This window comes from Neophocaena asiaeorientalis, unplaced genomic scaffold (assembly GCF_003031525.2).
Source record: "Neophocaena asiaeorientalis asiaeorientalis breed wild unplaced genomic scaffold, Neophocaena_asiaeorientalis_V1.1 scaffold704, whole genome shotgun sequence".
NCBI lineage: Eukaryota > Metazoa > Chordata > Mammalia > Artiodactyla > Phocoenidae > Neophocaena > Neophocaena asiaeorientalis.
In genome coordinates this window covers 153,677-176,196 of record NW_020175050.1, presented here as the reverse complement: position 1 = coordinate 176,196, position 22,520 = coordinate 153,677, and the positions used below count along the sequence as shown (strand labels likewise).

Genomic DNA, 22,520 nt, shown 5'->3' with positions numbered 1-22,520 from the left:
TGTGTTGTTTAATTTCCACATACGTAGGGCTTTTCTACATAGGTTATTGTGATTTTTATTTCCATCACAATAAAAAATATTCTATGAATCCGATCTTCTGAAATCTATTGAGATTTATTTTAGGTACCAGCACACAGTCTATCTTATAAATATTCCATGTGCAGCTGAAAAGAATGTGTAGTCATTTTTTAGTGTTCAGTATATATAAAATAGGTTTTGTTGACAGTGTCGATTTTTCCTTTGCCTTAGATTTTTATGTACTTGCTCTATAAATTACTTAAAGAAAAATGTAAAACTCTTGAACTATGGTTTTGTTTAGTTTCCTTTTCTGTTCTGTGAGATTTTCCTTCATGTGTTTTGCAGCTCTGTTAATTAGGTGCACGCACACATTTTGCAGTGTTATTTCTCTCTATGTGTTGACCCTTCTGTCATGGTGAATTATCCCTCTTACTGGCTCACAGTATTCTGCCTTCAAAACGACTCTGATACTACTGCAGCCATGCAGCTTTTTTAAGGTGTCTGCATGGTATATCTTCTCTCATCATTTTACTTTCAACCTATCTGAGTCTTCCTATTTAGAGTGTGTATTTCTTATATAACATATAATTAAGTCTTGTTATTTTATCAAGTCTGATAATTTTTGGTTTTCAATTGAGGTATTAATCCATTTACGCTTAATTGTTAGTTTGATTGGGTTCATGTCTACTGTCTTCATATTTGCTTTCCGTTTGCTGCATTGTGGGCTGATAAAATGTACTTTTTATGACTCGTTTTTCCTTTCTTTAAAAAAAGCTATACTTTTATGTTTTCATGGTTTCTATACATTACAATATACATACTTATAACACACACACAAAGTTAATATTGTTCCACTTAGCACTTCACTCTCACCCTTCACAAACATAAGAACCTTATAACGCTATAATTCTATGTACCCCTCATTCTTTGTGCTATTATTTTCATATATTTAATCTCTACATATGATATAAACCTCACCTTAGTACAATTACTATTTTTGCTTTAATCACTCGTTTATCTTATAAAAAAATTAGAAGATATATATGAGAATTCATACGTCATATTCTCTTTTGGATCCTTTTCTAAGGATCCAAAGTAGCATCCTTAGAAACAAAACAAAAAGTAAGCAAATACCCAAAGTATTTGGAAATTAGGAAATTCTTTTAAATTAACCTCCACATCAATGAGGAAATGGAAACAGAAATGAAAATTATCTAAAAACTAAGAAAAAGAATAATGCTTCATCAAAAACTTGCAGGGTACAGTTCAATTAGTAGTCAGATAATAATACATATACATGTTTTGTTATGAAATTTGAGAAATAAGAAAAGGAACAACTAAGGTACAAAGAAGGTATAAAAATAAAAGTTAAAATTAATGAAAGAGGGCTTCCCTGGTGGCGCAGTGGTTGGGAGTCCACCTGCCGATGCAGGGGACGCGGGTTCGTGCCCCGGTCCGGGAGGATCCCGCATGCTGCGGAGAGGCTGGGCCCGTGGGCCGTGGCCACTGGGCCTGAGCGTCCGGAGCCTGTGCTCCGTGGCGGGAGGGGCTGCAGCAGTGAGAGGCCCACGTACCGAAAAAAAAAAAAAAAATTAATGAAAGAGCAAACACACAAGAAAGAAATGATAAATTTTTTAAAAGTTTGTAAAAAAGGAATAATTAAAATGAAAGGACAAATTTGATTAAGAAACAAAGGGAGAAATAAAAATATTGAAAATTAGATAACTACAGATATAGTAAGATAAATACATTTTAAGTGAGAATAATTTGTGTAAATATTTTATGTGAATTTGAAAGTCTAAAGGAAAAATGATTTTCTAGCAAAATAAGTTGACCAAGAGGTGAAATAAAATGGAAAAAACAAAACAAAACAATTACCTCAAACCACAAAAGACATTAAAAAGTTTGTTAAAGATCTTCCATTAAAAAAATGTGCCAGACTGTAATGGTTTTACAAATAAATATAATTTAAGCTTCCCCAAATGGATATCTTTATTTATTTAAACCCTTCTAGACCAGAGAGAAATTTAATTTCCTAACTCTCATAATCTTAATAGCAAATTATGATACCATACAGAAAAACAACTACATGTCAATTAATGGATTCGACATAAACTTGCTAAAAAAAAAAAAAAAAAAAGCAAAAATTGATTTCCTTAGTATATTAAAAAAGTAATTCCATGAGAAACTAGAGTACAAGGAACTCAGTGGTAGCACAAAATTAGGAAATTTAAAAATCTATTAATAAAATAAGAAATCAGTAACAGAAATTAGGAAAATCATATTATCACTGACATCTGAATATGAATTTGATAAAATTCCTAATAAAAAGTAATACAAACAAGAAACGAAGAAGAAAACTCATACCAGATGAAAATAATTTACCAAAAAAAATCACATAAAAAATTAAAATCTAAAATCACTACAATTAAAATCAAACACATATTAGATATACTTGCTTTATCACCATAATCCAATACTGTTTTGTAGGTTCTAATTGTACAGTCAGATGAGAAAGCAAAATAGGTATCAATATCAGAAAAGTGGAACAAATGATATTTAACTGTAGATGATGTGAAAGTATGCCTAGAAAATCCAAGAGATTAATATTTTCAACTGACACAGAAAACATAATAAAATTGCTAGAAAACACATTTTTAGAGTTCTAGTAATGACGGAATAAATTCTGAACAAAATTTAAGAACAACTCATTGAAGGCAATTGAGTACCTAAAAGCAGGCAGAAACTGAAAGGAGTTCAAAACCTTTGGGCATAATCCACATTTATTAGCTTTTCTGCTAAGATTATGGCTCAGTTGGGGTATGAGACATTTAGAGGCCCCCCAAAAGTCACAGTACGGTGGAGAGGTTAGTATCTGGGCTGTCAGAGCACATGGAATTTGAGGAGAAAAATCCTGGAAAGGAGAGAGCCACAAAGGCGATAGTCCCCAAATACGCATTCATATTCCCCTCAAATCCTTGGCTGGACCTAAGGACCGAGGCCAAAACAGAAACAGAACCACACAAAAAATGCTTAAGGCACATATCCATAAATTTAGGATAATCCATGAGAAATTTAACTGGCCACTAGAATAAAAGTCAATTATCTTCAGAGAAGGATAACAGGATCCAGAAAGATAACAGAGAATACATATTATCCACAACGTAGCATATAAATTAAAAAATTACTAGACATCTAAAGAAAAAGAAAAATGTGTTCCATGACTCAGAAAAAAAAAAAAGTCAACAAAAAAAAAGACCCACAGAGGACTCAGTTGGTGGAAATGAAGACAAGCATTGTTAAGTAACTGATAGATATACTAAAGAATCTCAGGAAAATATATACTTGGATACAATGGGTGAAGAGACAGGAATTTTAAAAGAGACATAGAAGCTATAAAAATGAACCCCAAATAAATCTCAGAACTGACAAACACAATATATAAAATAAATCACTGGATGGAATGGACAACAGATTGGAGAGAACATTAGAAAGGATCATTGAAATTAAAGGCGAGTCATATCAAATTACCCAGGGAGGCCCAGGGAGGAAAAATGACTGAAAAAACAGTTCAGAGCCCTAATAACCTGTAAGACAGTATTAAGTGATCTATCATATGTGTAATTAGAGTTGCAGAAGAAAAATGACGGGTTGACAGAAAAAAATATTTGAAGAAAAATGGTTAAAACTTTACTACGTTTTCCTGCAATCAGCAGCCCAGAGACCCAGAAACCTCAGAGGAATTCAAGAAGGACAAATACAAGGAGGACACTGAGGTACATGATAAACAAAGTGCTGAAAAACCAAGGATACAGAGAACATCTTAAATAAAAAGACATGCTACATATAGGAGAATAACAAGAAGCATGACTGCTGACTTCTCATCAGGGACAAAAGAAAAAGATGGAGGTCAGAAGACAACCGAATAACATTTGAAAGATGCTGAAAGAAAGCCTGTCAACTTAAAATCCTAAGTCCAGCAAAAATATCTTGGAAAAGTGAAGCCAAAATAAAGGCGATAAACTAAGGCTGAAAGAATCTGCTGTCTGGACTGAGGTAAAATAATTACCAGATGGAAATCTGGATCTACACAAACGAATGCAAAGCATTGGAAATGGTATATATATGAGAAAATATGACAGATTATCTTTTTCTTTTTAAAAAATTCTTTAATAATCTATTAACTATTTAATTTAAAGTATTAGCAACCTTGGTGGTGTATACAACATATGTAGCAGTATAATATTTAACAACAATAGCACAAAAGACAAAACTGGGCATAACTGGATTCTGTCTTTTTAAGGTTGTTACATTGTACAGAAATGGAGTAATATTAATTCAAGGTGGACTGAAAAATGCAGATTCATGTAAACTCAAGAGCAACCACTTGAAAACATACAAGCGTAACAATAAAAGCCAATAGAAGATACAGAACACAACAACAAAGGAAACATTTCATTAACTCCAATGAAGACAGGAAAGGAAGGACAAAGAACAAAGGGTTAAAGAGAAAACAAACAAGATAATGAGACAAACATAAATATAATTACATTAAAGGCAAACGAACTGACAGTCCCAAAGGAAGCAGCCACTGAAAGTCTCAACTACTGCTGATTACAAGACACATTTAAAATATAAGGATGCAGATAGGGTAACAGTAAAGGATTGGAAAAGAATATGACCTGCCAATAAGTAAGCATAAGAAAGCTGGTGTGGCTATTAGACACAGAAAACTTTAAGGCAAGAAGTATTACCAGAATAAAAAGAGAATTTCATAGTGACAAGAGGATAAATCATAGAGAAGACATAACAAATACACAAATGTATAAGCACCTAATAACAAAGTTTCTAAAAACATGAAGCAAAATTGAGAAATATATAAAAATTCATAACTATTTTTATACTGGAAATTGTATTTCCATTAAAAACTGGAAAAAACACATTCACAACTGATAACATGTATAACATGACCAGTACAATTTAACTAAAAAAGTGATAGGATCTGTGTAAATAAACTATATAAAATGTTATCCAAGACTAAAAAGTCATGCCAGTGCTTTTGGATGAGAAGCCAATATACTATCATTTACAAGTGAAGAAATAAATGCGATATAACTGCAATCAAAATCCCAATGTGGATATTTTTAATGGAAAACAAACACGATAAAATATCCTTTTTCTTTTTTAAGTATTCACTATGAAGGAAATAAAGGGTCATGATGTCTATAATCTACAAGGAAGTGGCACAGTCAAAAAATAAAGGCAAAAAATACGTTAAAATGTTAATAATTCTTGAATGTGGGTATGAGTATACATTTTAGTATAATTTCCACTTTTCTTAAGTTTGAAATTTTTCTTATAAAAATATAAAAAAATGCATTTACTAAGTAACAATTTCCATGAAATTTTCGGAAAGTAAATGAGAGATTAAGATTACTTTACCAGGTATGTATGATAAGTTTCAACATAGTTACAATAATCAAAACAGTATGATCACAGTCGAGGATTAGATAATTAACAATTACATGGCTTAAGGAGTCCAAAGAAGTATTTCAGTTTATATGAAACTTCAATTCAATTCAGTGGAAGAAAATAGATTGTTAATTAAATGGTATTGATTCAACCCATCAGGAAGAAATAAAGTTATGTTCATAAAAAGTATAACTCCAGAAGCATTAATATGCAAAGAAAATTTTAAGTACAATTTATATTACTTTGAGGATAGGGGAGGTCTTCATAAGCAAGACAGGAAACCAGATTTGATAAAAACAAATGAAAGATTTGGCTTCATGAAATTAAATTTCTTTGTATTTAAAATAAAATCTAAATAAAACTTTTGAAAAGCACCTAAGAAAATGTTTGTAACATATAACAGAGAAAATGTTAACATCCTTAACAAAAATATAGAATGCAAACTGATTTATAAAAAAAGTAAAGAATTCAACAAAAATTACACAAAAGTTGTGAACAAACAGAAGTAGGAACAAAGTCAACAAACATGAAAAGATCTTTAATGCAGGGAGTTGTCAGAGAATGGCATACTTAAAGAGAAACAGCTTTCACCCTATGTGAGGAGAAGTGTGAATTTCTACCGTCCTTTTAGAAAATTTAACATGTATCTACATTTCTAGCACCGTATGCAATGTGATATATATTTTTAAAGGACAGCAGATGACTTTATGAGAGTTTATTGCAGAATTATTTATGGTGCAAAATTCTAGAAACATCTTATCAATAGGAGGAAGGTTTAGTGAGCCTTTAGCTAGTCCTCCATACTACGTGATGTCACATAACTCTTAAAACTAGGCAAGCATCTGGTATACTGTCGGCCCTGCTCATCTGTGGGTCCTGCATCCGCAGAGTCAACCGACCTCGGATCCTGTACTATGTTGCTTGAATCTGTACAGGCGGAACCCACGGATACGAGGGCTGAGGGCCGACGAAGGGATTTAGGGACTTGAACATCCACTGATTTTGTTATGCGGGTGGTGTCCTGGAACACATTCTCTGTGGATACCGAGGAAGGCCTGTAATCACGTTTTTGTTTAAAGATGTATGTTTGTGCATATAAACAGCTTAGAATAAACAGAGGAGAATGCATGGTTCTATCGGTTCTGCAGAACAGGACCCAGCGGACCCCTGGGTCTCTCATCCGCTCTGTGCGGACGGAAGAGTGACCCTATTCATCGTCCAGGGCCATTTTATACAAGGGACGTAATACCCGTATTCTGGTACCTGCAGGGGCTCCGGGAACGAACACCCACGGACGACTCTATTATTGTTTTTCTTGTATATATACCTGCACTCTTTGAATTCTTAAAACAAATATGCAACACCTTTAAAATTATTTAATCATCATAACTATACAGTATACACCACTAACATGTACATATGCATTAAGCACCAAGTATAATATTACTTGCAATTAGATTTTTAAATTTTCTATTTTATAAGAATACTATTATCGTAATCATTTTGCTAAAATCATATGCAAGAAACTTGTTACTACTTACATGACTCTTATTTATAACTTAAAAACAATGTATACACATAGTTTTCGGCAAGCCAAAGGATACCTTAACCCAGCGCATATTTCTCCAGTCTTATCATTGCCATAAGAAAGAGAACCGCGGACAAACTCCCGTTTCTACAGACGTGAAGACTGTAAATCACACGCATCCCTTGGGCTGCAGGCAGAAGAGGGTGTGTTGTCCTGCATGACACTGACCCTTCTGCCAACCCTGGGAGGGTGCTGGCAATGTGTGCAGACTGCCCTCTGTAAAATTAAGATGTATATTTTTTTCCTCAAAGAAGGTTCCCCGTAAAAACTCTGATGACCATATTCTTGAAGAGGTCAACTTTATTTATTATGTGTCTGTCTCTAGTCATTTGTAGACCTAATGTGTTGTGTTTGGGGTACCTGAGTGAACTGCTTCTTAGAACTGAAAGCAGATTTCTCTAGAAAGAAATGTTATGATCAGTACCTTAATGGATCACAGAGGAGGTACACAAAGCATCTGAGCAAAAAAGAATAGATTCAACTTCAGCAAGACTAGGATGAACAAATAAACAAGTGTTCCCAAATCTAAAGATAAAGACGGCATCGCTTAAGATGGACCTAGTCAGACATGGAAACAGCAAAAGGAAAGTCCTACAAAGAAAAGCTGGTGGTAACCACCTACACACCGGCAAGGCCAAGAGGGGTTTTAGCCAGTGGACTGAGCTCTAATGGACAGATGGGTGGACAGGTGCAAGATGAAAACACGTGACACATTTCTGAATCCAGCGGGCAAGTCACACCTTCTCAGAAAAAAAGGAATCAAACTACCTTAGCCTGATGCATTAGAACATTTAAGGAACCTCATTCTCTCTGTTCTGACCCCACGTTCAAACCAACTTTGGATTGCCACTTGGCTTCCTGAAGGATTGTGACCACGCTGAATGCCAATATTCTGATGCTTATAACTAGAATGTATGTTTGCAGATCAATAAAATGGAATGCAGGTTTTATACATCAATCACATTGGCTTGGTTAATAAGATCTGGATTCTGATGAATCCATCTTCATTTGTTTTGAGTCTGTGAGGTCAATGACCAAACGCTGGACTGTGACAAATTCAAGGAGAGGCCTCTTGGAAAATGACTTCCCTTTAAAAGTACCCATTCCTATGTGACCAGTTTAAATTCTAATTCATATTTTAGTGACCTTCACAATACATTGTCAGCAATCTTGTCAAATAACGAAATATCCAAAGTAAATATAAAGTGCACATAAAACAAACAAAAAAACACCACATAAATTCTTTTTACATTTTCTTTCTTCAAATATAAATTTATGCCAAATTACATTTTTGTTTTTAAATATAAATTTATTCCAAATAACACTTCCTGGGCTACTAAACTTTCAAAAATTATTTTTACCTATGTGATTGATTATTAAGGTTTAGCGATCCGGTCTGGTACATCTCTTCCAACTGCTTCCTGTTTCCAAAGTATAACGCAAGGTCTGTGGCAATGATGGCTTTGCGGATGATCTCAAGCACCTGTTCATATTCACTGGAGCTCAGGGTGGAGAAGATATTGTGCCCCTCCAACTAGGGAAAAAATACAAATAAACACCACCAATAACAAGCACAAGCTCCAATCTAATGACATTTTCAGTTACTTGAAACAACAGTCAGTCCATGGCATTTGGTCAGGACGGGTTTTGGGGGAACAAAAGGATAGTTTAAAATGACTAATGAAATTAATGTTTTGGTTTCTCTTCACGATACAACAATGAAGCTACCACTTAAATGAACTATTTAAACTACGTAACATTTCCCACCATAAAATCCCAGTGATTTAAATATACACCTAGTTTGGGGATATTTCTAGTAAGGAATTAAAGGACTGGAATATGTAAAATATTTAAGTAAAAGACTTTTCCTTTTAAACTAATTAAGAACTTCGGTAATTTTCACATTATACTGGAAATTAATGGGCTTAAAAAGTCATCTATACCTTTGTCCACTTCCGCAAGCCTCATGAGTAATAAACTATTAAAATAGTAATAAACTATTTTCTCTGTATCACAGAGGAAAATGTCCCAGGACCTGAACATAAAATTTAGGCATATTAAAAACTCTCCCCCAAAAAAAAACTCTCCCTACAGGCAAGAATGCTTTTACATAAAGCACAAATCCCTGAGGTGCAAAAACTGTAAGGCCATCCTGTCTTCTGTCCTCATGGGAGATGGACCCAGCAGATCGTCACCCTAAACAAGACCAAACACTGGTCATTTGAATTCTGTTTTCCCATAATTATTCTTCTGTATATGAATCTTTTTAAAACTTTTTACAATAATTTCTTCCTCAGGATTTTAAGTTTTATTTGTAGTTGAGGTTAAAACGGGTCATTTTTGTTCAAACAAAAAAAGGCAGAGATTCAATTTATGGCTTCATCAATTATTTCTCAGTGACTCATGAGTCAACACAGTTGTACTATAAACTGATCTTTAATTGTTTCTGCTTGTCTTAAGCTACATATATTTACTGATAAATTACATGACAAACTTGAAATTATTAAAGTATATTTCTGTACAAAATCAGACATCTCACTAAGACATTGTCTGCTTCCTATTACTCTGAAATAAGGTTGTATGTGCCACATTTATTTTCAGTTATCAGAATCTTCCTGTATTATTTACTTTTAAGGTATTATATTTATATTTAAATTATCCTATGATACATGGAGTTAGTTCTAGTTGGTTCTTCTTCAGACAATGATAATATTAAGGACATGTTTGTAGAATGCTCTAAGGTTATAAAGCACTTTCAAACACATGATTGCACTTTCAAATTATAAAATTCAAATAAATCTTTGATATCTAATTGAAATGAAGTATTTGCTGAAGCATTAACAACATTTTTATTTGACTAGAGAGAAAGTGCAGTACTTATATAAACTGGTTATTTCAGTAATTTTTAGTAATGTAACCTCCCTTGAAGCAGCCTTCATAAATACAATAGGGCCAAAGCGGTGGACACGATAAGCACAGGACTTCAGCTCAACAGAAGGAAGAACCACCTTAATGTTCAGAATTACCAGGTGAACCATGCATGGGATGCTGCTTGTGGAAACATTCAAAACACAGGCTGGTTAGTAACTGATGGGGGACAAGGGGCGGGGATTTAGTCACTGGAAAGGTAATGAACTTCCAAGCCCCTTTCAACCTCAACTCTAAACTTGTACAAAGTTACAAGATAGAAATCTTGACTCTAACTTGTGCTAAGAAAGCTGCTTTGCTTTGATCATAACTCAAGTAAAACAGCTGGCCTCTGCTTCAGCACTTAATGCTCTGTGACCTGGGCTCCCCCCTCATAAACATGTTCCACATTGGATGTGTTTGGCCGGTACTCATGCACACATCTGCTCTTGGCAGGTCGTCCGAAGAGGAATCACGTGTGATATATATTTATATGATTTATCCTCTCTATCACCAACAAACTATTAAATTACAGCACATAAAATATTCTCACATACTGTTGGATTTTATGTTTTAACCTCTCTAAAATAGGGACTTCTTAGCCTGGGTCCTATAAATTCTCTTGGGGACCACAGAACAATGAACTCACTACAACTGTATATAGTACGTTGAGTGTGGCATCCATAAACACATGTTTTCATCAGATTCTCAAAAGTGTCCATGACCTAAGACAAAGTAAGACCCATTTTAAAGGATCTGTATATTCTGTGGGCTATTTCAGATTCATTATTTCTTTTTTTACTTTACTTTTCGATATTAAAGGGAAACTAGGTGGAAAAGTTCAGCAGTGAACCTTTATAATGAACAGCTGGACTACTTCCTTCAACATTTTACAAGAGTAAAGGGAATAAGTGATAAAACAACAATAAATGGCCCCTTCCTTTCAGGAGACTATAGTATATATTTATCAACACTTTGCTCCTACCAAAACAAAAGACAATAAGGGAGATACAGCAACCAAGCACAGCAGATAAACGCTGAAAATGCTTTGAAAGCTCCAATTTCACATTAGTTAACAACCTAATAAAACCTCACAAAATAATAAGATGCCTTTATATACCAACTGATAAGTTTATTATAACAGCGTAAATTCCAGGTTACGCTGTTTAAAGTTTATATTAATTCAAGGCAGTTGATCCCATGTTGTATCAATCAAGCATAAAATAACAAGCATTTTATACCCAGCAATGTTTCTAAAGTCCCAAAATAGGTAAGGAGCATATAATTCTTACATCTGTGAAAGCTTACGAGTGGGCTCTGTTTGTAAAGGCTCAGCTGCTTAAGTAGCTGAGATCTGTGAGATATGTACGAGAGAATATAAACAACGCTGAAACGGTCCTGATGCTGAGAGACTCATCGGGGACACACTTTAAGGTCTTTAAGGTGGATGGTCTTTAAGGTCCCTCCTAACTCTCAAACATGATGGGTCTAAGGATTCTCAGCATTCGGATTCACTGTTAGAGCACTGCTTTCTTGCCATAGCTGTATCTTTCCCACCACAAAATGAGGAATGTATGTCTCATTGAGCAGATATTCAGTCTGTAGCGTCTCACTTTGGCTAAGGATATTAGTAGCTTAGTACCTACTACATCCAAGGTCCTAAACAACATAAGTTCATTTTTTTAAGGCGTTCGCTGTTCAGTGGTACACAAAAAATAGAGTAGCATGGTCCCCACGAATGAGGTAAGTGAAGACCATGGGAGCACATGGGATGCTCTTCTTGGTGGCGACATGAATTCTGAAGGACCAGTGGAGGAACAGAGGAGGCATGAGACCCTGAGCGTTTGCTGGAAGCACAGACACTTCCGTGCGGCTGAGGCAAATTTAATACAGAAATGGTAAGAACTAAAGTAAAAGTTTTTTGAAAAGGCCGGGATGCAGGGCTTCCCTTGTGGCGCAGTGGTTGAAAGTCTGCCTGCCGATGCAGGGGACGCGGGTTCGTGCCCTGGTCCGGGAAGATCCCACATGCCGTGGAGCGGCTGGGCCCGTGAGCCATGGCCGCTGAGCCTGCGCGTCCGGAGCCTGTGCTCCGCAACGGGAGAGGCCGCAACGGTGAGAGGCCCACGTACCGCAAAAGAAAAAAAAAAAAATGGGGGAAAAGTCAGTCAAACAGACAAGGTCTAATGAAGGTGGAATTTGGGATGTCACTCGGGAAAGGTCCCTGATGGACATGTAGGAGACTGTACGCTCAGAGGGGCCAGTTCAGCATCCACTACAGGCACCAAATGGGAACTCTGCCTCCCATGAATGCCCCTCACGGCCTGTACACAGCCCCTGGCCCCAGTCACCGGGAAAACAGTCCTGAGACCCAATGTTGAGACAAGGGGCAGCTCAGCAAAAGTTAAGAATCTGAACCTATCTTTCCTCTAGATGCTTTCACACTTCTCCTTACTTCATTCCTGACTTAATCTCCTCCCACTGCCCACTCGGGGAGGGGGTGGGGGGGGTGGGAACTGCCCACTGCATCTTTCTCCCTGTGACGGAAGTGAAGGCATACACCCCTCCTGCCGTGCTGTACCGTGAATAGTTCTGTGCTAGTGTGTGAAGGACTGAGGTTAGCTTTTAGATATACTTCCCTTTTCTGTTTGCTGAGGTTGCTGTGGTCACACAGGGGCCCTCTTCCCCACGCTTCCCCAGTCGCCCAGATTATCCCATAAGTAATCGTGGCAACAACACTGAAAGTCAGCATTCCGGTTAACAAGACTGTGGTCTGTAGACACACACACAGAGCCACACACACACAGCTTTGAGGAGGCCTCATGGGGAGCCATCTCTAACCATCATGGTGAATTTTTTTATCTCCTCTTTGGCCACGTTGCCAAAGGATGAATAGTTCGGGACTGCGATCCTCTGTGCAGCCAGAGCGCTGAAGGCTGCCTGCGGAGATGAGGACGCCGAAGGAGAAGCCCTTCACTACCCTGACCACTGGGCAGACAGACCTATCAGAGGGCTCCGTGTGATGTAATGACATATTGTTCTGTCTGATAATTCAGTGACTGGATGTTGAAATTAAATTTTACTCTCAGCCAAGGATATCACCTTAATTGGTCAAGTCTGGAGGTGTCCTGACAAAACTTCAAACTGGCAGGGCTTGGTGACTGGAGCTGGGGGCAGGGTGAGGGGGAAGGACTCTAACAGGGTCACTGACCTGTGGGGTGACTGAGGCGCCATCACGGGAGCTGTAAAATAACTCAGCACGATTTTGGCCACACTGAATGCCAAACACAGTTCAAGCGTTTGGAAACAGAACCTTACGGTACCCCAGGCTGACACACAGGCGTGAGAGCCACAGCCTGTTAGGATGGCTGGGACCCCAGGAGGCTGGCCAGGTGGCGCGGCAAGAAGACCCGCTTGAGGGCGGAGCTGTGGACACAACAGGCATTTGTGCTTTTGCTATCACTGTCCCCCCGGGCCTGAAACATGTGCTGGCAGCTGCGAGGCAGTGAATAAATATGTTCGCTATTGAAACGAATTTCAAGAGGCAGTTAGATGGATCTGAGAAGCAAAACTCAGAGGAGTTACCACGAGCATGTACAATCAGCAGATTCTAGAGATTTCCAGAAAATGAAGGGGCCCTCCGCCATTCTCCTCCCATGAAGATGGGGCCATGAGTTTATGCCCCCTATGTTTCTCCCTGTCACAGCTCACACAGGAGGTGTTGGTCAAGCCAGGATACAGATTCAGATTTTAACTGGTGGGCTGAACCTGTGGCCATGATGGTTCTTCTGGCCGGCTTCCCATCCCACTCGTCTGCTGAGAACCTCACCTCTCTAAAGACACAAGAACAAAGATGCCCTTATGTTCCCCCCACCAGTGACTGAAATGCCTTCTCTAATACTCGGAATCTAACTACCCTCCAACAACTCTGTGGATGCCAGCAGCGTGCCTGGACTTAACTCACTGCCTGAGTTCCCGTGATGACGCTCTGATCACTCTAGGAACACCGCATCATGTAACACAGAGCCCCCACGTGGCTGAGGGTTTGCTGAAAATGGGACAAACTGCTCTGTGCCACCTCCACCGTCAACGGCGGCAAACGGAGGAAGTCTTCCTGCCAGAAGTCTTCCTTGGCTGGGTCAGACCCTCTCCACCCCTTCTGCTTTGTATCGCTGCTGTATCACACAGTTTATATCTTATTCCATCCAGCAGCAATGTACCTTGCAATCCTGGCCTCTGTAAATTCTCTTATATTTAAAATAGGTTTTCTGAGGGAACTTTAGGAAGGCTGTTAAAATTCATTTGCAGATTAAATTACCAGAAATGCTGTCATAGTCATATGTATGAATTCATTTAGAACACAGGATGCACATGGGACCCAGGAGTCCTAATTATTTCTAAATGAAGGCGTCCTGATGTCCTTTCTGGCATATACCCTTCTTCCTGGGCAAATAAATAGCCTAAGGGGAAAGTAGATATAAACTGTCATAAACTTTTAATAAATGTCTATTTACAAAAAGCATGTTTTAATGCATGTGTGTGCTAATATATATGTGTGTGTATATACACCTATTATATACACACATATATAGGTACACACATCTATATCATACACACATACAAACACATACACATATACATATATCCACACACATCTTTTACCCTGCTTAAATTTCTAAGTATGTATGTATGTATCTATCTATCCAGCCAAACGTACATAACATACATCATTTAAAAAATAAAGTATTGGTGCCAAGGGAACATCGGGAATGGTGACTACCTATTGCTTTCAGGGATAGAACCAGCCCGGGAGCAAGGGGGACATTCAGCCACCTGCCGGATATAACTCCGTATCTGACAGACCTTCCACTCTACCCCGCAGGTCATCAGAAGAGCACCTGCACTTCAGTAAGGTCACCATTTACCTTCTCAGTCCTGAGGAAAAGGGGCCTGACCACGTACATGTTGCTGGGTTTTGAAAAGATCTGAGTGTGCAGTACTACCAATCACTGGGACAGCTGGGACCATGAGGCGCCACTAGGAGAAGCTACGGAGAGGAGAAGAGCCCTGGGTGGTCAGGGGAGGCCTGGGCTATACAAGAAAGGGAAAGTGCCCCAAGGGGCAGACACCTTTCTGCTTTGCAAGTCGCCCACAGCCAGGCGCTGCTGAGGTCCTGCCGGGGCTTTGCGTCACAACCTTGAAAACTCCAAGTCCTTCCTGTAGACACGTAATCAAAAGATCTAATAAGATTTCTCTTCCTATTATGAGGTGCTGACAGTGAGAGGAAGCAACCGGGTCCACTATTCTTAAGTCAAACAGAGATCACATTTTAAAAATTGTCTGTGAGAGGAGTCAGAGCATTACGAGGCGATAGTTACGTAGTTAAGATGACTTTGAGAAAAAGGTTTGAAGTGAAGGAGCGTACGTATCTCACAGGGAAGGGAGACCTGTCAGCATCCAGCTCAGTCACTAAGGACATCTCTTAAAAGCAAGAAAACTCAATTTAAAAACACACAAAAGAGAAAATAAAAGAACTTCAATGTACTTAAAATCGTGTTTGCCTACCGTTCAAGATTCGTTGTTCAACACATTCTGGTTCAAGAACGTGATGACCCACGTGGATTAAATTAACTACGTGAAACAAACTTTGCCTTAGGGTATAACGTACCTAAAAATCAAATGTGATTGCAAAATATATATAAATCTTTTAAAAAAAGGTTTTACGATAAAATGTAGCTGCTGTTTCTAAAGAAAGCCAGAAGAATATCCCTCTTTTACGTATAAACCGTGGGTCTCTCTGACAAGACGACGCACACACGGGGCAGCGGGCAGGCACGTGGCCCTGGGCGCCTCACCTGAAGGATGGAAACGGTCTGGGAGAAGTGATGCTGTTCCATGGTCGACGTGGAGTATAGAGCTGCGAGGGGGTGGTCGAATTTCTGCAGGTAGCTGTTACTGAAGCCCCTGTGGTCCAGGTCATGGCACAGACACGCAATTAGCAGTCCCTTGCGCTTAAGGAGAAACCACAGTGCACAGATGTTCAAAACAAAGAAATGGGACATGAGGAAAGTTACGGTTAGTATTCTTACCACACTGACTTCTGTCACTGATGCAGCCAACATGCTCATGAATGCCTGAAATAACAGATAATCTAACTTCTTTTTTAACCAGTTTCTTTGTCGTTCTGTCGAACTTAACAATCAAATTATTCTTGAGTTTTCCTGATTGACTCTGGTAAAAAGTGTAAGTGGTATCAAATTAAAGCAAATGTTCCAAAGAATCACAGATAAAGCAAGTCTGCAAAAGGAGAGGACAGTATCAGTTCTTCACTCAAAAATCTATTCAATGTTAAATTCTAACGATGTTACTGCTATCATAAATGAGGAATATAGCAAGTATATCATAAAGCATGTGAAAAATGGCAAATTGTATACAAAAAGATAAAAGGAAGAGCAGGCTGAAGGGGACAGGTAAGAGGCGGGTGGCTGTGATGTACAGCAGTTAGGATGGGCCTCAGACAGGCAGAGGTGCAGGTGAAGGGGAGAAGCAGGCAGCTCCCGGGGGCGGGGGCAGGGCTCTCAGCCAGCGCACATCCTGGCAGGGGAGCCTGCCCGTGAGTCACAGGACCAGAGTCACATGACCAGGACTGACCACTGCAGGGACTGCGGGGAGAGGACAGAGAGGAACGTGAGGGCAGGGGAGGGGAGGGGAGGGTAAAGATCTTGTATTATTTGTGATCCAGGGACCGATGGTGGGGTTTTTAGCACAGCAGTGAGTGACATCATCTAGCTGACGTTCTTTAAAGATCCCCACGCTGGCCACTGTATTGAGAACAGACTCCAGGAGGGTGGGAGAGACCTGGGGGAGGCTTTCGTCGTGACTCAGGCAAAACATAACAGAAGCTTAGACCAGGACGCTAGCAACGCAGGCTTAGGAGACGTGACTAAAGTCTGGAAGATTCTGCAGGCAGAATCAACAGAGCTTTCTAGCAGGCTGGGCATGAGAAGAAAGGAGGGCAGGACGGCGAGCGGGGGAGGGGAAGCCAAGCCTGAAGGCTAGGTCATCAGCCTTAGACGCTGATGGACGGGGTCGTCCCTGAGAAGGGAAAGTTGAAAGGGGAGCGGGTTGGAGGAGCGCTCGGGAACCGAGGGTGCTGGGGGTCCTGGAAGCCACGTGAGAACAGCGACGCAAAGAGGAAAACTGAGCCCTGACCCTTGGACCCGCACGGCCCCTGGACCAGAGCATTTTCTGGGGGGTGATGGAGCTGGTTTCAGAGAAAAGGGGAGGAGAGGAATTGCAGGCGGCCAGCACAGCGGCTCCACCAGGGGCCGGCGGAAAAAGAAGAGCCTCGAAATCCGGAGGGAGCCGAGCGGAGAGGCAGAGGCAGAGGGTGCAGTGAGGTGGAGGTCACAGCCTGCGACCTGCACGGGATGCAGAGCCTGCGGAGGACCCAGCGCGGAGGGAGCGAGTTAACGGAGGGGGTGGGGGGGGAGGGAAGAACCGCAAGGGTAGGGACCTCTGAGACCAGGGCAACTGGCAGGGCGGCTCTGGACAGGAGCCCGGGCAGCATCGAGGAGGGCGTGAAGCCGGAGTGCGCGGCGCCACCGGCCGCGGGGCCGGCGCCTGCACAAAGCCCCACCGGAGCACTGCGCCTGCGCCCTGCTGCTGCCTTAGTCTCGTCGAGCCGCGCTGGTTTCTCCTGCCACCTAATGGGTGGGGAGGTCGCCCCGGGCACCCGCACCCCTAAACTATGCGGTAGGCAGGGGACCAACCCTACGTGTTCGGAGGTCTTAAGGCACTGAACTGTGCATGTTCTGGGGGTCGTTTTGTTTGGGGGCTGTTCCCATATTTTATGCTGCAACGTCAGCCATAATGAATCTGGTAAGAAAGGTCAAGGTTGTAAAATCTGGCACAATAGATAAAAGCTTTCTAATTCCTTTTAACCTATTTTATTTGTATTGATGTTCAATAGTTTTGTCAAGTGTATGCCAGAATCAAGCATCTGAAAATAACTTACAAAGTAAAGAACTACCTTTGTTAACTTTTCCTTTAAAAACATCAAATGATCATTTCTAAAGCGCTACTAGAGATTACATATGCACCTTACAGAATATATTTTAAATACTTATGTATGTTATTTGGGGGTTATTTTTAGCCAAAAGACCTGAAGTTTCTGGAGAAACAGAATGATATAATTCTAGAAACTTAAATGGAAGTCAATATGTAGTAACAAAACTTATCTCATTTGTCTTAAAATTTTCCCATTTTTGAATATAAATTTTAATATAATCCAAAAGAACAATTTCTATAATTCTCAAGCTTACAGGCTAACTTTTGGCAGAAAAGATAATAAAATTGCTTTCTTAAAAGGAAGTGAATGGAGAAATACTGAAATTTTCAAAAATATGGGGTTCAATGAAATGGAAAATTGTTTAGAAAAATTTATATTAAAAAAGAAAAAAATTTCATCGTGTGTGTGTGATAACTAATTTATTAGGCTAAGCCCCATCTAAAGATTATTAATAAAAAAAGGAACGTTTTGACTCTTTACAATAGCATTTTTTTTCTAAAATGCATCTTTCAAGTTTCCCACCCAAATTGTGAATTTGGTCTGACAGGATGGAAAGGACAGGACTGGACCTCAGGGTTCTAGTGTTGGTGGACGTGACCTTGGGAGAAGCACAATTTCTTTATCACAGAGACGCAGCTCCCTTTCTTCACGTGTCCTGAAGCAGGAGGAGAGAAGGGTGGATTCGAGTTAGGGCTTTCATAGGGCTGCTGGGACCTTGTGGAGAGAGGGCAGCGAGGCCATCAGGAAGGTCCCGCCTGGGAGGAGCACAGCTGGGGCGAAGGCGCCCCATTACCAAATGTGGGCTGGGCAATCAAGGAAGGGGCTCGACAGCAGTGGAGTGGAATGGACTAGGTGTCCCCAAATCTTCTCTGAGTGTGTCACCAACTCCAAGTCCGTAAAGTCCGGTGAATCTGTGGAACATTGCCGAGCCCCTGTTCCCTTATGCTAGAGAAGGTCAAATAAGCATTTATGTTTTAATTGTATTTAATGCTCTGGGTCCTCAGATGGGTAGGATATGTCTCCGTTATCCAGGGCATAAGGGCAAAGAGAACAATTCACTTTGTTTACATCCTTTCAGAAGAATTCAGCTTTAATAGGGAAGAAAGACTACAAAAATGAGTGTTTCCTTGAGGGATATTTTGATGAAGTTGGAATTTCTGTATCTACATTCCTTATACAAAATAATAGGGAAAATGCTTGGGTACAACAATTTAAAAAGTGTGCTTCTGTGAACTTACGGAACCAAAATTTGTCCTGGAATGGCATAGAGTCACCTAACTATATCATAAATGTACTCCAGACAGAGAGTACTTCAACCCACTCAGGTTATTTGAAGCGGGAGAAAGAAAGCGTGTGTACACCCACCTCGAGTTCGGTGAAGAACCCGTGGCTGTTCTGGAGTATGGCGTACATGCAGTGTGCCACCGTGACCGCGTGCTTCCAGTTGTGGTAAGGGACCCGACGATAGTTTTTCTTCACAGACATGATAAAACGACACAACTTTTCAAGCTCAAAGCTGTGTGGAAAAGAAATTGTCATGACAGAAACTGGTAAAGAACCAGTACGTTCCAGGAGACCACTAGATGCGCACGTCTGTCCTGTACACGCTTGCACGGGTGAACACTTCCGCGGGGACGGGATGCAGGAGCACGGGGGCCTCACTCACAAACCTCCCCACTGCTTCTCCAGCCAGGTGAGAGAGGCAGACTCTTTGGTGGCTCGTGCTCTGGCACGGTAACGGGCCCACGGGGGAGCAAATCCCAGAATCAGCTTGCCGTTACCCATCATGAACACCCGCCACCTCTTCCTTAGCTTTCAAGCATCTCCTGCATCCCATCGTGCTCAACAGACAACAGCATATCATCATCCTGTTCAAGGGTATTTTTAGCTAAGTTTTTCCAGAAAGCGTATTCAGATTCACAAGCTGCGAACATGCATCCTGTAAGAATTTCCTAGGTGAGTGATTATCCTTTCAGGAGGAATCCAAATTACCATGGGACACTCAAATTATTAAGCGGTGGTAGCAGATGGCTATATCCAAATCTTGACGCAGTCCATGAAAGAATATGACGTATTTTATCATACAATATGGTTATACATTTTTATGTGTATCATGTGTTTACACGTATTTAAAGCCCCACCAACTCTCTCAGTGGATTTAAGGCAGCTTAAGACAAAGGCATATCAATATGAAACAGGGCTCCCCGAAATACCAAAGAGACGAGAGTCCATAAAACCTCTAAATACATATAACCTTTATCTTTCTCCACTGAAAATTTCCAAACGTCCCTGAAGTGTGAGGTATGTGATTTTAAGAGTTTCAATTGGTCGAACTCTCAATTGCTATCTAAGAAATAAGTGGCATTAGTTACCCTGTGTGCATCCTTTTGAGACAATAATTTATAAAAGTCGCTGATGGAAATAAGAGAAAACACAGAATTCAATAGGAAACAAGTGACAATTTAGTTCTAGAGATGCTAAGAGCCTCTATAAGCCACTTAATGACTAAATTAGTAAAAAAAGAGAAAAAGAAAATTATTCCTTGCATTTTAAGTATGTGTTCAAGCTGTAAAAAAAAACAAAAAAAAAACAAAAAACAGATACAAAGTCATGAAAGGCCTCCAGGACAGGCCACAAGGAGAGGAGAGAGATTTGCAAGGAAAGGGCAACATAACTTCATTAATAACAAAGGACTAGACTTTGAACTAGGAGACCTGTTTCTTTCACACTTGTTTTAACTGATATATCGAAGTTAAAGGTGAAAGTCGATGTTAAATGTGTATGTACCTTCCAAAACACACCTAAAAACAGTATGCAATTATGTTGAGAAGTAACCTCTGTCTCTTTTAGCTCCACCTATATCCTTCTGATCACCTGGTTAGACCTGGTTGTTAACCAAGGGGCAGCCTCTGAGGGAATCTAAAAAGGCTGCACATTTGTCCAATAATCTTAGCCTTCTTTAATTTAAATATCTAGAAAAACAATTTCTATATGGCATACTTAAGGTAATTATCAACCAAAAAAGTGGCGAGGCATTTAGGTAGGGGAGGAGGATTTTAAAGCAAGTGTGTGCGTCACACATACCAGGCTGTCCCACAGGACTGGTGGACCATGTAGACGAAAATCCCAGGCCACATGTTTTCAAAGGGACCGATGTCAAAGTGGAACCTGAAATAAACAGAAAGCACAGGTCATGAGTAAATGTAATTAATTAGGATAAACATAATGACAAGTAAAGGGAGTAATTTAACTTTTTGCCTATCAAGAGACTAAAAAAAATACTAGGAGTTCGGCCCCCTCTTCCTGCCTCTCTCAGTCACATCTCTGTTGTATTCAAAGGTTTCCAGGAGGAAATTCCACACATTCCCTCAGGAACTTAGTCCAAGATCTAAGCCATTGCTTAATTCTTTATTAAGCAATCTGTGAAAAAGGAACGTTGTGTTTGTTATCAGAGCAATGACAAAGTCCAAAATAATTATATTATGAGCCCTACACATACATTACACAGCTCACAGATACGGGGGAGGAGCTCATCTGAAATTTTCTGGGATGAAAATTAGTCTATTTCCTATTTTAATCCAGAGAAAAGTTTCGTAAATATTAACATCCGAAGTTATTACCTATCTTTCATGTGCTAATTTGGTTACAAACATTTAACCCAAATAAGCAGAACGGGAAAGTATTAAAAGAGACCATTTTCCTCTTGTTACAGCACTTCTGACACCAAATGTGTGAGTTTTCCACACCAAGCAATTCTCCGGTTCTCTGCAGACGCCAGCTGCCTTCCTGCAATTCAGTTCAATTCTGTCATTACCTGGAGTTAACGCAGACCCCAGAGGTTAGGGGCGCAGGCCCACAGGCTGCCCCCACTTGAAACGTCAATCACAAGCCCAGGCCACCCACACTTCCAATCCATCGGCTGTTCCCACAACCCCTCCTCAGGTCAGATGATGCGCTAGGACAGCTCCAGAACTCAGGGAGACACTTCGTTTACTATCACCGGTTTACTATGAGGGATACAACGCAGGAAGAGCCAAGCGAAAGAGATGCACAGGGCAAGGTGGGGGAAGGGCTGTGGAGCTCCCATGCCTCTCTGGGGGCACCCCCTTTATAGCACCTGATGCCTTTACCCACCTGGAAACTCGCCGAACCCCTTGGTTAGGGTTTTTTGGAGGTTCCAGTATATGGGTACGGTTGACTAAATCACGGATCACTGGTGATTAGCTTAATCCCCAGTTCTCCCTGGAAAGGAGTCCAAGGGTAAGGCGGACTTCCAACCCTCTAATTATATACTGGTTTCTCTGGCAACTGGCCGTCATCCTCCGAGAGCCACTCAAAAACTCAGGGTGGCTGAAAGAGGTTTAATATGAGTAACAAAAGATGCCTCTCTCACCCAGATCACTCAGGGAATTACAAGAGTAAAAGGAGCTCTGTGCCAGGAACTAGGGACACATATATATATATATA

The 22,520-nt window shown here is 40.2% G+C and overlaps 1 protein-coding gene across 1 annotated transcript in view; it reads right to left on the bottom strand.

Moving 5' to 3' along the window:
• Positions 1-22,520, bottom strand: part of PDE10A (phosphodiesterase 10A) — a 108,934-nt gene that overhangs the window by 24,161 nt on the left and 62,253 nt on the right. The window contains exons 13-16 of the mRNA XM_024763635.1: positions 21,138-21,221; positions 19,419-19,569; positions 15,838-15,993; positions 8,440-8,612 (exon numbers count right to left, since the gene is read on the bottom strand). Coding sequence (XP_024619403.1) covers positions 8,440-8,612; positions 15,838-15,993; positions 19,419-19,569; positions 21,138-21,221 — 564 coding nt within the window. The remainder of the gene's footprint in view (positions 1-8,439; positions 8,613-15,837; positions 15,994-19,418; positions 19,570-21,137; positions 21,222-22,520) is intronic.